At 58.2% G+C, this 13928-nt stretch overlaps 1 protein-coding gene across 5 annotated transcripts in view; it reads right to left on the bottom strand.

The window, feature by feature from the left end:
• The window catches only part of SORCS2 (sortilin related VPS10 domain containing receptor 2), a 458191-nt gene that overhangs the window by 33293 nt on the left and 410970 nt on the right, over positions 1 to 13928 (bottom strand). For all 5 annotated transcript variants that reach the window (XM_072737571.1, XM_025999725.2, XM_072737570.1 and 2 more), the window contains 3 exons: positions 11410 to 11556; positions 5480 to 5582; positions 2292 to 2368 (listed from right to left, as the gene is read on the bottom strand). In XM_072737571.1, coding sequence (XP_072593672.1) covers positions 2292 to 2368; positions 5480 to 5582; positions 11410 to 11556 — 327 coding nt within the window. The remainder of the gene's footprint in view (positions 1 to 2291; positions 2369 to 5479; positions 5583 to 11409; positions 11557 to 13928) is intronic.

The following is a 13928-nucleotide window of genomic DNA, read 5'->3' as shown; positions in this document are numbered from 1 at the left end:
AGGACTCATGAACAGAGGTAGAGGTTCCTGGATGAGGGAGGTGACAGTCTGCAGATCTTAGGACACTGTGTGGAAGGAAGGTTCATAACATTCATCCCCAAGTGTCCACCCATCCAACAGACCCAGCACTCCGGGTCCTCTCTGTTTGGGTGCTGGAGTCCAGAGGTAGAGGTGAAGTCTCCCCTTGGGCGCTGCTTCCATTGCTCTGAACTTGCAGAGGGTCTGTCTGCCCCACAGGAACCCCCATTCTTGCTCCTTTGGGGGTCTGATCCATGTTCTTTCTTGGGGGATCAGGCCGTGGGGCCAAATGTGGTCCAAGGGAACCACCCCAAGTGGGTTCTCAGAGCCTGGTTGTCCCAGAGCAGGGGCCCCGTCTACCCTGGGCTGTGCCTCCTGCCCTCTGGCGCTGGCTCCCCCCAGAGAACGGGCAGGGCACGGGCACATCTCACTCCCAAGATAGGGTATCTCCCAGTTACCCCAGGGGGTGCCCCAGAGCAACCCCACTCCCATTAGCCTGGGACTCAGGAAGAGGGGAGTCTGGGTCCTGACCCCCACCAATGGGGCTAGAGGGGCTTTGAACACCCATCGCCGTGGTTTCGGTTCCTTGATCAGCAGCCCCTCTGCGCCCGCCGCAGGCAGTGGGGCCCAGGGGCAGGCGGTGTCCCCTTCCCATCACGCCCCTTCCCGCCTCCGAGGAGACTCCTTGAATGTTTCCTGCTTTGTTATGTTCATCATCCTAGGGAAACTCATGTTTTTAAAAGGTTATGTCCATTAAGCGGATACACGCTGTCATCTGTAATTCCGATTCTGAGAGTTCTCCTGGGATGTCTGACGTCCCTGACAGTCTGCCTACACTCAGTAGGCTGCCCTGCCTCGAGCGACTGTCCAGCCTGTCCTCGGCCACCGCCGCCGCCGCCTCCCACCCCCCAGTGAACGCCAAACCCCGCAGAGCATGTTCTTCTCGCACACAGGCACACAGCACCCCTCCTCTGCTCCCCGGGCTCCGGCACCCCTACCCCGCACCTCTGCCCCGCAAGGCCAGGCCTCCCGCTCCCCACCGGAACCAGCGTTCCAATTCCCACATCCCCAAGTGTGGAATCCCAGAAAGTTCCTCAACAATAGGGGTCACTGGGGATACCTCACCATCGGTTTCTACAAAATTAGAACACTTCGTCTGCTTCACCCTGGCCTCCTTAATCTCACGGAGGGGGGGGGCACGCTTCCTTAATAAATGGACAGACGGTGACCTTTAAGGAAGTTTGGGCACATTTCACAGGTTTTAGCAAAATAGAAATATTCTAACACAGTAAGTCTCTTTTGCCCTTTTTAAAATTCCTTGTTTCTTGCATATGATTAAAAATGTCAGGGCCTTATACCCAGGCTGTAGGTAGACGGGGTACCTTTGGGCTTGACATATTTGTCCTGAGCGTGACCTGGGCGGTGGGGGGTAGTAGCTACAAGTGGAGCCTCACCATGGAAAACCTGCCCCAAAGTACAACTCCTGACGCTGTCTGGAAGGGCAGACGCACACGAAAGTTTAGTGCATTCTCTGCAGTGTGAAAAGCAGGGGCTGTCACTCCATGCAGTTGGTGGACCTGACGCCGGGTCCTTCACAGCGTGCCCGTGACTGCACTGCCGGGGATGCTGGCGCCCACAGCCCACTGCCCGCCCTCCAGGCTGAGATGTCAGCTCCACGTGGGCCCTGTGCAGAGGAACCCTGGCAGGTCCAACCATCTCCTACAGAGCTGCTTCTCCACTTTCTCTTCTCAGGCCCACTGCTACCTCGAATCCTCACCCCTGCACACCTCCCAGGCCCCCCAACACAGACTCTGCAAGGCTCCGTCAAGCCTGTTCCTCCCTCACTTTCTCCTTCTCTTCCATGTCTTTGCCATACCAACAGTCACCCCTGCCAGGGACCTGGGTATCACCTATGGTCCCTGCGTCCTGTCCTCGGGGCTCCCAGAAGAGCTCAGCCCCAGCCTCCAAGGCACCGTGTGGCTCCCCACCAGGATGGCAGCTCCAGCCCCATCCCTGGCATTCACTGCCTTTGCTTAGACCCCCACAGTAACGGGTCTGACCATGTGAAGACACAGGTCAGGTCTCTAACCCCCCAGCAGTGGCTTACATGGCAGATATCAACACCTGCTAAGAGGAGCCCTGTGTTCCCCCAGTCAGGCTGGCTGGAGGGTGAATACCTAAGTCTCAGAACTCCTCTGGGAGGGGAGGGGACCACAGATCCAATCATCAGCAGAATGGGTATGGGGCAGGTATCAGGCCCCCTGCCTCCTTACCTGCCGCCAGGTGTGCCCGCAGTCTGACGTGATGTACATTTCTTCCTTATATTCCACCAGCTGCGAGCCCAGGTTACCTGGTCCAGAAGAACAGGGGCAGGGTTGCTCTTAGGATCAGCCAGCTTTGGGCCTTTCCAAGGTCTGTGCCCAGACAAATCCCCACACAAGAGTTACGTGTGCCCTGAGTCTCCATCTCCCACACTCAAAGCCACCCACAGGCATGCCCCCTCTGCCTTCTCCTTATACTCACCGGCCTACAGAACCCCTGTGTCTGGGCTCTGGGTCCTAGTCTATGCAGTAACGGATGAGCCTGGCCCAAAGAAAGTCAGCCTCAGGCAGCCCCGGCAGGGCCCTGACACAGGCGGAGTGCAGGCACTTGAGGGGTCCACGGGGAATAAGTGGTTCAAGAATAAATGTGGAGTGCCAATCAGGGGCTGGCTAGGAGAATATGCTCCAGGCGGGCCAGGGTGGGGTCATGAGGGCGCCTGGCAGGCTTTATACTGGGGGCAGGACACAGCTGGTTTGCATTTGGAGCCAGCTTCCCAGGGCTGGGTTTAGGGGAGACCAGAGGTCCAGGGCAGCATGGGAATTACAAGTGGGAGGCTAGTTAAGCCCATCCATCCATCCACCCATCCATCCATCCACCCATCCATCCATCCATCCATCCACCCATCCATCCATCCATCCATCCATCCATCCATCCATCCACCCATCCATCCATCCACCCATCCATCCATCCATCCATCCATCCACCCATCCATCCATCCATCCATCCATCCACCCATCAATCCATCCATCCACCCACCCATCCATCAATCCACCCACCATCCCTCCATTATCCATCCATCCACCCGCCATCCCTCCATCATCCATCCATCCATCCATGTATCCATCATCCATCCATCCACTCATCCCTCCATCATCCATCAATGGATCCTTTATTAATTTATCCACCCATCCACTCACCTGTCATCCCTCCATCCCCATATTTCTCTTCATCAACTCCACCCACTCACCCATTCCCACACTTATTCAACAGGATTTGCTGAGAACCTGCTCTCTGCCCTGCCCCTGTGCTGAGCCATGGGGGGTCGGAGCTGAATAAACCACAGCCTCTGCTCAGCCCAGCGGGGGAAGAAGTGTGCCATGCAACTACACACAGAGCCAGGATATCTGGAAGCCCAAGGAATCGTGAGAGCAGACAGGGGACAACTAATGGACCCAGGAAGGGAGGCCATCAAGAGGAGACTCCCACAGGGAGTGACCGCCAAGCTGTACCTGGAGAGACAAAGGCGTGCTGGCCAAGGGAGAAGGAAAGGGTGTGCCTGGTGGAGAGAACAGCCTGGTCAGTGGTGTGGAGGTGGGAAGGCACGTGGCGGAGACAGGGGCAGAGGGGCAGGTGCTGAACTGGGTACCCTCTCTCCACCTGGCAAACAGAAGGTGCTGAGAGATGGCCGTGAATGCATGAAAGGAGCAGGTGAACGAATGAATGGAATGGCGGGGATGGGAGGGGAGGAGGGCTGCCCTTGATCTCCGCAGCAGTGCAGATGCCAGCAGACACGCGCCGGCCTGCATGCATCACACGCGGAGCCGCGCGGCGTGCTGCGGCGTCAGTAAGACTCGGCAGGCGAGCTCCCTGTCTGGGCTTCCGCGGTGCAGATGTCTCTCTTCCAAGGGATGCTATCTGCTTTCCTTGCTCCGTCTCCCAGAGCTGTCAGGCTGCCAGTCACCCGACAGGCATTGGGGAAAAATAAAGGGAAATCCACGGAGTGCGTCCCCAGGCTGTCAGAGCAGAAGGCCTGAGAAACACGGAGGCAGTGCCCTCATTTTACAGATGGGGAAACTGAGGCCCAGGGGATGTGACTAAGGGAGGGGCAGGGAGGCTGCAGAGGGCCCACCCTCTCTCTGCAGGGCCTGGGGGTTCGGCTGGGCTCCCCAGTCTCTGAGTGAGCACAATGAGTGACATGCGTCCAGATCCTCACAGCATCCGTGGGCAGCCAGGAAGTGCGTTCTGGGTGTGGGAGGCCTTTGAGTCATGGAAACATTTAAAATTGTGCCTTTTGTATTTTCGTTGAGAATTTGGGGATTCATCCAACCAGAACAGTGCCTTTGAGGGACCGGGAGGCAGGTGCGCCCTGTGGGTGTCCCCTCACTCGGGAGCCTGGGTTGGTTTTCAGGCTTCCTGAGTGACAGTCTGCAGGTGGGGCAGGTAATCCCACTCCCGAGCTCCCACTTGCTCCCCTGTAAAGGGGAGGGGGGGTGAACCTCTCTGGCCTGGTGCCGTGATTAGGAGCTCAGTGCCTGGACAGAGGGAAGGCCTTTCCACACATCTGCTCATTTTCCCTTCCCTCCCGGCAGTGGCACTAGCAGGGGCGGGGGCTGTCCCAGTGCTGGGTGCAGAATGGCCCATAACCCTCAACACACAAGGAAGATAAGACACCCGCCGCTGCCTAGCAATATGCTTTCAAAACACATACTTTTAATTTTGAAAGATTATTTGAAGTTAAATAAACCTTAGTTTAGCTTGTGTTCCCTCAGCGCACAGGTACTCACCCCTGAAGGAGGCTCTAGTTAACCTACATTGACAGGCACATGCACGACTCTGCTTTGATATTTTTTCTCACGTTTGTTGTATGTGTCTCTCTCACTCCTTGACTGAACTAGAACCTTCTTCAGGAATCAACATGTCAGCCATGACACGAATCATTCTTCCTTCCATCCCTCCATCCATCATCCATCCATCCATCCATCCATCCATCCATCCATCCATCCACACATGCATCCACTTCTTCCTCTATTGATCCATTCACCATTCTGTGATCCAGCCATCCAATTGTCCACGCTTCCAGCCACCCACCTATCCCTTCACTCATCCTCCAATGTTCACCCCTGTCCCATCCTTAGGTTGGCCATCCATCCATCACCCATCTATTCATCCATCCATCCATCCATCCATCCGTCATTCACCCATTATCCATCCATCCATCCATCCATTATCCATTCATCCATCATCATCCATCCATCCATCCATCCATCCATCCATCCATCCATCTTCCCATGCAGCAACATGTATTGTGTGCCCACTCTGGGCCATGCATTCATCCCTTGGGGTGTGCCATGATTGTGCCAGGCCCAGAGCCATCCAGCTCTACCCTTGAGGATGGAGCTCCCCTCAGGCAGCCTCCTACCTGCACCCATGATGAGGCCCGGGGCAGTGTCTTTGGTGTGCACGGTGCCCGACACGTAAGGGTTGTCTGCCCATCGCAGGTGCAGATGGAGGTGGCAGTCCGGCTGCAGGCGGGGGAAAGAAGGGGCCAAGGTCAGCATTCAGGTGGGAGACATGTTCCCAAGAAAGGTAGGAATGAGGCTTTTCAGGTGGGAAGGCAGAGGCAGGAGCATCTGGGAGGAGGGGATGAAGGGCAGGAAGGAGGCTCCAGGGCTGATTGCAGAGTGGAGGCCATCGGGTCCAGGGTGACTGGCTGTAAATGAAGCCAGTCGGGCTTCTCCAAGGGAGGGTTCTCCCAGCACGAAAGAGCACTCCCAGCATGGAGGAGGCATTCCCATGTGCAGTGCCCGATGACAGAATGTGACTCCTGGAGCCTGCATAGCCTGTGGCCACATCTGTCCGTCTGTCCATCCATCCATCCAGACCCGCTCCTGGGGGCCTCCTAGCAGCCACTGTAGCCCAGGCACCATGGAACAGCTGAAGACACCCCAGCAGCCCTGCACCTTCTGTGAAGAGCCCAGAGGCAAACATCATGTGTGTCCAGAGGGCAGCACTGGGGGGCATCCTGGCTGGAGGGGTAGGAAAACCGGGTGTAATGATAATTCCAGTGGCGACCCACGTGGGCTGATGGCTGCCTCTGTGCCAGCGCTGAGCTCAGCACTACACGTCACTGACGTTCTCCACATCCCCGCCACCACCCCTGTTTCACCAGTGGGGAAACTGAAGCAGAGAGCATCTAAGCGACCTGCCCAAAGGCCATGGTGGGGCTGGGCTACCATCCAGGGTGCCTGGATCCAGTGTCCACACTCAGAGCCTGTGGGTGTCTCCCTGGGAGGGGATGCGCTTCCATCCAGGCCAAACTGGGCCAGGAGCCTCCCAGGAGGAGGAGGCATGAGTAGCTTCCTGTCTGGCCTCCTGGGGGGGAAGACACCCCCTCACACTCACCTGTATCCTCCTGGCCGCCTGCATCCCAGCTCGTCCCTGGGTGGGCCTGGGGGTCCAGGGAGGACAGACGAGCTGAGACGGATGTGCCCTGTGGCTGTGGCCTCCCCGAGTCTCCCCAGACCTCAGACGCTCAATGCCACAATCTTGCCGGCACCCCTTGGGCACCCCCATGACTGAATGTAGAGCCATAGGATGAGCTCCCAGGTCTCTACACAGCACTGCGGGGGCACCAGGGGCTCCACCTGGCAGGGACCATCAGCCATACCCCAGGGCTGCCCATAGCACCTGCTTCCTCTCTCGTCCGTCCTGAAGCCTGGGAGGTGGGCTCTGGAGCCTGACTGGCCGGGCCCACCTTGATAACACAGGAAAGGGAGCAGGAGGCCCACCAGAGACCTCAAAGGGGTTCTTGGGGTCAGCCTTTGGGGTGTCCCCCATGTCGGAATTCCCCAGGCCTGGAATAGCTGGAGCCATGGACAGGGCTACGTTTTCAATCCTTGTACCCACTAAAAGCTGTGTGACTCTGGAAAAAGTGCTCAGAGTCTCTGGGTCTCTCTTTCTTTCTCTACTTCACAGCATTACTGGATTAACACAGTACAGCTTTTGGAAAGAACATCGGGGTGCCACCCACCCCCAGAGAACATTTGCTTAATTTCTTACTTATTAGAAAAGTAATAATTTCTTTGGCCCTCTGTTATTTCCTGGAAAAATCTCCAGTTTAGAATTATTGTGGAACCAAGTACTGAGAGATCCAGCTTCTAATTTAGGAGGCGCCTCTAATTTTGTGGGCCACTCTAGGCATCAGTTTCCTCGCAGTGACATGCAGGCAGAGGCACACAGGAGTGACCCTGTGACCCCCGTGCCTCTAAGTTAAAAACAAAACCATTTAGTAAGTTGGACGGTGACCCAGGTCAGACGGCACCAGGTGGTGGCCCCAGGGCCCAGTCCAGTTGGGACCTGCTTTCCTGTCTGTGCTGGGCTCCTAAAGATGGGTTAGCTGTGCCCTGTGCACTGGGGTCATCCACATGAGAAGCCCAGGCAGGGAGTCTACAGGAAGCAGATGGTGCCGGGCAGGGGCTGGGCGTGGGGTGGGGATTGTGGGGTCGGGGAGCCCATGCTGCAGGTGAGCACAGAGTCACTGAGTCAGTGGAGGAGAGTCCAGTCTAGGAGCTCTTGGATCCAACAAGACAAACCTCCCTCCCAAAACTGTGGAGTAAGACTTTGCCTGTTCAGGTTTTCTCCTGACTTCTTATGATTAGGGAGCTAGTCTCTTTGGTAAGACCACTCAGTTCTCTTCTTCTCCCACCTGGTGACCAAACACTAAGGGGCAGAGAGATTCCTATGACCTCTGTGGGCAGGGCCGGTTCCCAGGGGACGGGCATCCTGGCAGCCGTGACCTCTATGGGCAGGGCCGGCTCCCAGGGGACGGGCATCTTGGCAGCCGTGACCTCTGTCGGCAGGGCCGGCTCCCAGGGGACGGGCATCCTGGCAGCCATGACCTCTGTGGGCAGGGCCAGCTCCCAGGGGACGGGCATCCTGGCAGGTGTGACCTCTGTGGGCAGGGCTGGCTCCCGAGAGATAGGTACCTAGGTGTCCATGACCTCTGTGGGCAGGGCCGGCTCCCAGGGGACAGGCATCCTGGCAGCCATAACCTCTGTGAGCAGCACCGGCTCCCGGGGAACAGGTACCCAGGTGTCCATGACCTGTATGGGCAGGGCCAGCTACCAGGGGATGAGCATCCTGGCAGCCGTGACCTCTGTGGGCAGGGCCGGCTTCCAGTGGTACAAGATAACCCTGAGTCAGAAGAAAAAAGCCTCACCAGGGATGTGTTAGAGAAGGGAGGTAGCACAGCCCTGCCTCAGTGCCCCTGGTTTCCGGGTGGGCCAGGTGGGGCCTGGAGCTGCCCACACTCTGGGCTGGCCTCCTTGGGCTGCCACCAGGCTTTGCACGTCCCCTGATGCACCGTGCACATGGTATGACCGTGTGTGCAGTGGGTAGAGCACGGCAGAGGGTCCTGCGTCAAGGAACCTGGCTGTCTCCCCTCACCCCTGCTGGTGGGCTGTCCTGGCGGAGCACTACTTGGGTTTTGTGCGGTCAGCTGTGGCCCACAGGATGCTGGCAGGTGCGGCCAGAGCTGGGGTCCCCTTTGGGGCCATGGAGGGCCTGCGGACAGCTCTCTTCCAGCCAGTCCTGGAGCTTCTAGGGGGTGCTCTGCTGGTGTCTGGCAGCTTGACATAAGGCCTCATCATCGCCCCCAGACATGTCTGAACCGCGCAAGTGGAGGGCTGGGGGAGCGGGGTGAGGTGGAACTGTGGGGGCCCAGCCCAGGGCACTCAGATACCCTGAGTCAGGGAAAGGGCTGTCAGAGGGGGTCAGGGGTCGCCCCTAAGGGTAGGCTGGTGCCACAGTATTGTGCGCTGAATACCCTGTCCCGAGAAAGGTGGCCCCAGGGCTTGGGTGGGTGTGAGGCCAGCCACATAGGGAGACCACGACACCCCCAGCACCCCCTCCTTGACAGCCTGGGTTTGAGAGGGGCTCAGAGCTAATGGGTTTTCATTCTGAATTAAGATGCAAACTGATTCAAACCACTTCCAAATAGGATTTATCCTCCCGAAACAGAACCGATCCTGACACTCATCTATGTCATAAGTCCCCGTTCCCAGCAGGAAATCTGCCGAGCAGAGAGCCAGGCTACAGCCCGGAGAAGTGCCAGCAACCCAGAGTTAAGAGAAAGACAGAAGACAAATCACACACATGTCAGGGGCCCCGTGATGACTCTTGAACTGCATTATAAGCTAAAAGATTGTCAGGAAAATCCCCGATTATTATTATTTCTGGGTGATCCAGTTATGGCTGGACCTCATCTCCCTGTTTACACACTTCTGTATTCGGCAATAGGCAGGAACCCCCTTTGCAAGGAGAAGTGAACCCTCCGTTCATGCAGAGGACACGTGGCCGAGGGAAAGACACAGCCAGTGAGGAAAGCCAGGTGAGCGGCCAGGCTTGTGCCACCCCGTGCCCCCTGCGCCCCCCGCGCCCCCCGCGCCCCCTGCCCCGTGCTGCTGCCACCGTCCAGAGACACCGCCTTTGCCTTCTGTCTTTGGCGCCCCGCCGGCTTTCTCTCTCCTGGCGCTCGCTGGGTTCTCCACAGGCTGCTGGGGCCGCACACTCCACCAGCCTCCTTTTACTTCTGTTATTTTAATGCAGGGACATGAATCTCATGAACGTTATCTCCTCACTGAGCTGCATAATTGCAGACAAGAATCTATTCTTAGCAAAAAACTTGCTTTGACAGATTAATATGGCTTAACTTTGCTGCTGATGATACAAAAATGAGCCCTTCGCGGCATTCCTGTTCTCCGAAGACTTTCTACAAGCGGCAGGTAATTACTTCCTCACGAGGGTCGACAGGTGTTATTTCCCTGCAGTCTCGGTGGGAGGGCCCTGTGCCGAGGCTGGGCGCAGGCCCCGGGGGACAAGGGGAGGCCTGGGCCCGGAGTCACCGAGCAAGGGCCGTCCCCGCCAGGCTGACGCTGCTGCCCGGGCCTCTGGGGAGGGGGTCAGTGTCCCCGAGGAGGAGGGAGGGACCCACTCTGCCTAGATTGTTCTATACTCCGGCAGGGTAGGGGGGCGGGGGTCTGTGCTGCACAGATCCAGGCAGGATCCCAGGAGGGCAGGACTGTCTTTTGGTTCGTGTGTTGATCTATTCCAAACGCCCAGAACAGCGCCCCCCACACGGTAGCTACCCGTGTATCTTTACTGAACAAATATCCCTATAAAATAGACACCGTCCTTCTTTCTGTGTACAGAGAGACAGAGCTACAGACGGGCTCAGGCATCTGGAGCATGGTTCCTACCTCCGAGGGACTCACAGTCACGGCCAGTGGAAAACAGAGAAGCAAGTTTTCAGGTGTCAATAGGAGTTTGCTGGACGAAGCAAAAGGAAAAGGCATTCCAGGCCCACAGGACAGCATGGGGAGGGGGCAGTGCAGACGGGAAGGGACAGGCTCAGCCCTGCCTGCTTGCTCTGTGCAGCTCTAACTCCAGACCTCATGCCATCCCACTCTGAGCAGCCAGGGGAGGTCCTGGTGCTGGTGCTGGGGGGGAGCTCCCCATGGAGCAAGGAGAGGCAGGTCCGCGGGGCACTGAGCAGCCTGCCTCAGGCCAGGGCCCCTTAGTGCTCCATCTTTCCACCTCACCGGCACGGGCCTGCATGTCACCCACACCTCCCGGTGGCCAAGCAAGGGCCAGAGAGAAATCCAGCCTCCTGCTCCCAGGGCAATCAACAAACTGGGGCAGCCTACACTGGTATCCATGAGAGAGGCACCCCTGGGATAGAGGGACTGGCCTGGGGCTCGAGACATTTGGGCTATGGCCCAGCCTGGCCACTTATCCCAGTCACCCCCCTGCCCCCCAGGCAGAGTGCGTGCACATCCTGGTCCTGCACGCCGGCCCATCGATCTAGCAGATGTAACACAGCAGGCTTGCCGTGTGCTTGCCTGCTTCTGCTCACCCCCTCACACCTCTGCCATCGCCGTGAGGGTGTGCCAGCACTGGTCCCAGGAGGAGGGGGAGGCTGGATACAGGGAGGGAGCAGACCCCCTCCACAATCAGCTGCCCCCTACATCTGTGAGTAAGCCCAGCCCTGATGTGGAAAATGTGAGATTGTTGTTGCAGCTTTGTTACACGGCAACATTGTGGCCAGCGCTGACTGATGCACTGCTCCTCTCTGACCTCCAGGTAACCCTTCAGTAAAGGAGGGGCTTCACGGGACCCTCTCTGCCATGCCCAGAGAAGTCCGTGGTTCCTGTCTCCCTGATGGCCCTTCTCAGACATCCCTGCCTCAGCCTCTGGAGGTTCCTTCACAGATGCCCTGTGCACCTGTGCATCTCCCCCCCCCGCCCCCCCCCCGCAACCCTGGGGTCAGTGCGGGATCAGGGAGGCACTTACTGGCTCACAGTTGGTGGGTTTTCCATTCATGTCCGTGCTGGGTGGCCTCAGGTGATCCCAGTCACGGCCCTTGTTGTAAGTTATAAGTGTGACCACCTTGCCATTGGTTTTTTGGTTCGCCAAGAAGACTCCTTTCACCCCTCGGACCTGGAACAGCAATGCAAGAAGTGCCGTAAATACCCATCCGGGGAACCCCCTGACAACAGAGCATGCACCATGTGCCAACCCCTTGCTAAGAGCTCCGTCCACAGGGCCGCATTTCACACCGGGAAGAGCCCCAGAGCTGAGGTGATCTGCATACATTCTGGAGGTGAGTGTGGCTCAGGGGGTGAGGATGACAGACTGTGGCCCCCAAAGCCCCTGGGTGCCTGTGTGACACAGAGCTGCCGTCCCAGGCCCAGACGTTGGCCATCAGACAGTGAGCAGAGCCCTGGTCCTGCCATGCCTGGGTGTCACGGTCACCCCATCCCCACCCCAGAGCCCCTGAACCATGCCTCCCTCCACTGGACCCACAGGGCCTGGGCCGACGCCAGTATGCTGGACTCTCCTCCAGATTCCCTCAGCTCAGCCCCCACAAAAATGCCAGGTAGGGAGGACATGGGGTGGGCACTGACCACCCCCTCCCTGGCCAGGGGCTCAGATTCACCTTGTCCCCCTTCTCAGTGTTTCCAGGGTGCCCGTGCAGTGACCCAAACACAGCCAACACTTGGCTACTGACTGGGCCCATGAGAAAGTCTGAATATCAGCAAAGGCCTCTAGGTCAGTGTCCTGAGCACACATAGGCGGGCTCTCCCCGCCAGTTCCTCCCAAACAAGGGCCTCGGATATACAGCTATGGAGACCCACCGGTGTGGCCGGGCCCCCAGGAGCCTCCTGTGCACCTGCGGCTGCGGCTGCTCCTCCATGGGCAACATGTCACTACTTCTTGGAGGGAGCCCGAGAAACCGGAGCCTCGGGGAGCCATGGGATTTACCCAGGCTGAGGAATCTGCTTCTGTCATATGACGATGCACAGTTCCCGAGCGCCCTCTCTGCAGCAGGCAAGCGAGGTTCAAGTGCGCCATCAAGGAGCTGCCCATGACGCCGGGGCCAGCGCTGCCCCGCACCCAGCACATAGGCCCGCCACATGTCCCTGCGTGGGGAGAGCAGGGCGACCAAAGGAAAGACACGAGTGGAGGGTAGATGTGCGCTCTGGGGCTGCTGAATCGGAGTAATGTGGGCTGGTGGCTTATAACACTTCATTGCGTCACAGTTCTGGAGGTCAGAAGTCCAGCACAGGGGTCCCCCTGGGGTTGCAGGGCCGGCTCGTCCTGGAGGCTCCAGGCTCTGACCCTCCTCGTCAGCACCCCCTTTCAGGGACCCTCTTGATCCCACCAACTTTAACTGCCCTGTGCCATGCGCATCTACACAGGATGTCGCTCCAGGTGGGAAGGGTGTCCAGCCCCCATCCTGCAGACAAAGCTGGAGCTGGTCTCCCTGCAGCGACAGCCTGGGGCGGGGAGGACCATGACCCCTTCTCCCACACATGGTGACATCGCTCTGCCTCCTGCTCACCTGGGTCCAGCGCTGGGTCCAGGGGCCTCCCTGACACCCTAAGGGCAGGTCACATGAGGATTTGCCCAGGGCTGAGTGGCTTTATTCCACAATTGCCATGTCATGTTCTGCTGGCCTCCGTGAAAACACCCAGCAGCCCATTATAGCACAGATGCCTCATGTCCGGGTGATGGCAGGTGGCACATGGCGAGTCTGGGCAGCACCCACCCCAGGCTTCCTCTGAGCAGAGGGGCCACGGCTCCCAACATCGACGTGACCTCACACAGGCCCCTTCAGGGCTGTATTTGCTCCTGTGGCTGCCGTAACCAAGCACCACAAACTGGGAGGCTAACCAGACATCTGTCCTCACAGCCCAGAGCCCAGAAGCCCAAAATTGAGGTGTGGCTGGGGCTGCGCTCCCCCTGGAGTTCCCAGGGAGGACCCTCCCTTGTCTCTTCCAGTGTCTGGTAGCTCAGGGGTCATGGGCCTGTGTCCACATCTCCCCAACGTCTCCCCTGTCTTCACGTGGCCACCTCCCTGTGTCTGCATCTCCTCTTCTGACTCCAGAGGACCTTTGTCCTTGGATCTGGGGCCTGAGTGGAGAATCTTCATGCTCTCATCTCAAGGCCCTTCACCTAATGACAGTGGCAAAGACTCTTTCTACAGCCAAGGTCATGGGCACAGGTTCCAGGGACTGACAGGGCCACATAGGCTGGGGGTCCCCATTCACCCGGCTATGATGGCTGCCTCCCACCTGTGGCCAGGACTCTTCAGGGGCAGGGGCAAGATGGGGATCCCCTGAACCCCCATTCCTAACCCAACCTCCAGCATGGAGGCATGCAGAAAAGGGCCACTGTCTCTCCTTGAACCTGGGAGGTGCCAGCTCACGGCACCTGAAAGCCAGGCCTTCTGGCGCAATATTTGCCTGTGACGTCTGCGACAAAGCATTTTTCCCGGATGCGCCATTGGAGAAATGATAACCATGATC

Source organism: Vulpes vulpes, chromosome 14, assembly GCF_048418805.1.
Source record: "Vulpes vulpes isolate BD-2025 chromosome 14, VulVul3, whole genome shotgun sequence".
Classification (NCBI taxonomy): Eukaryota; Metazoa; Chordata; class Mammalia; order Carnivora; family Canidae; genus Vulpes; species Vulpes vulpes.
This window is presented reverse-complemented; position numbering and strand designations above follow the sequence as displayed.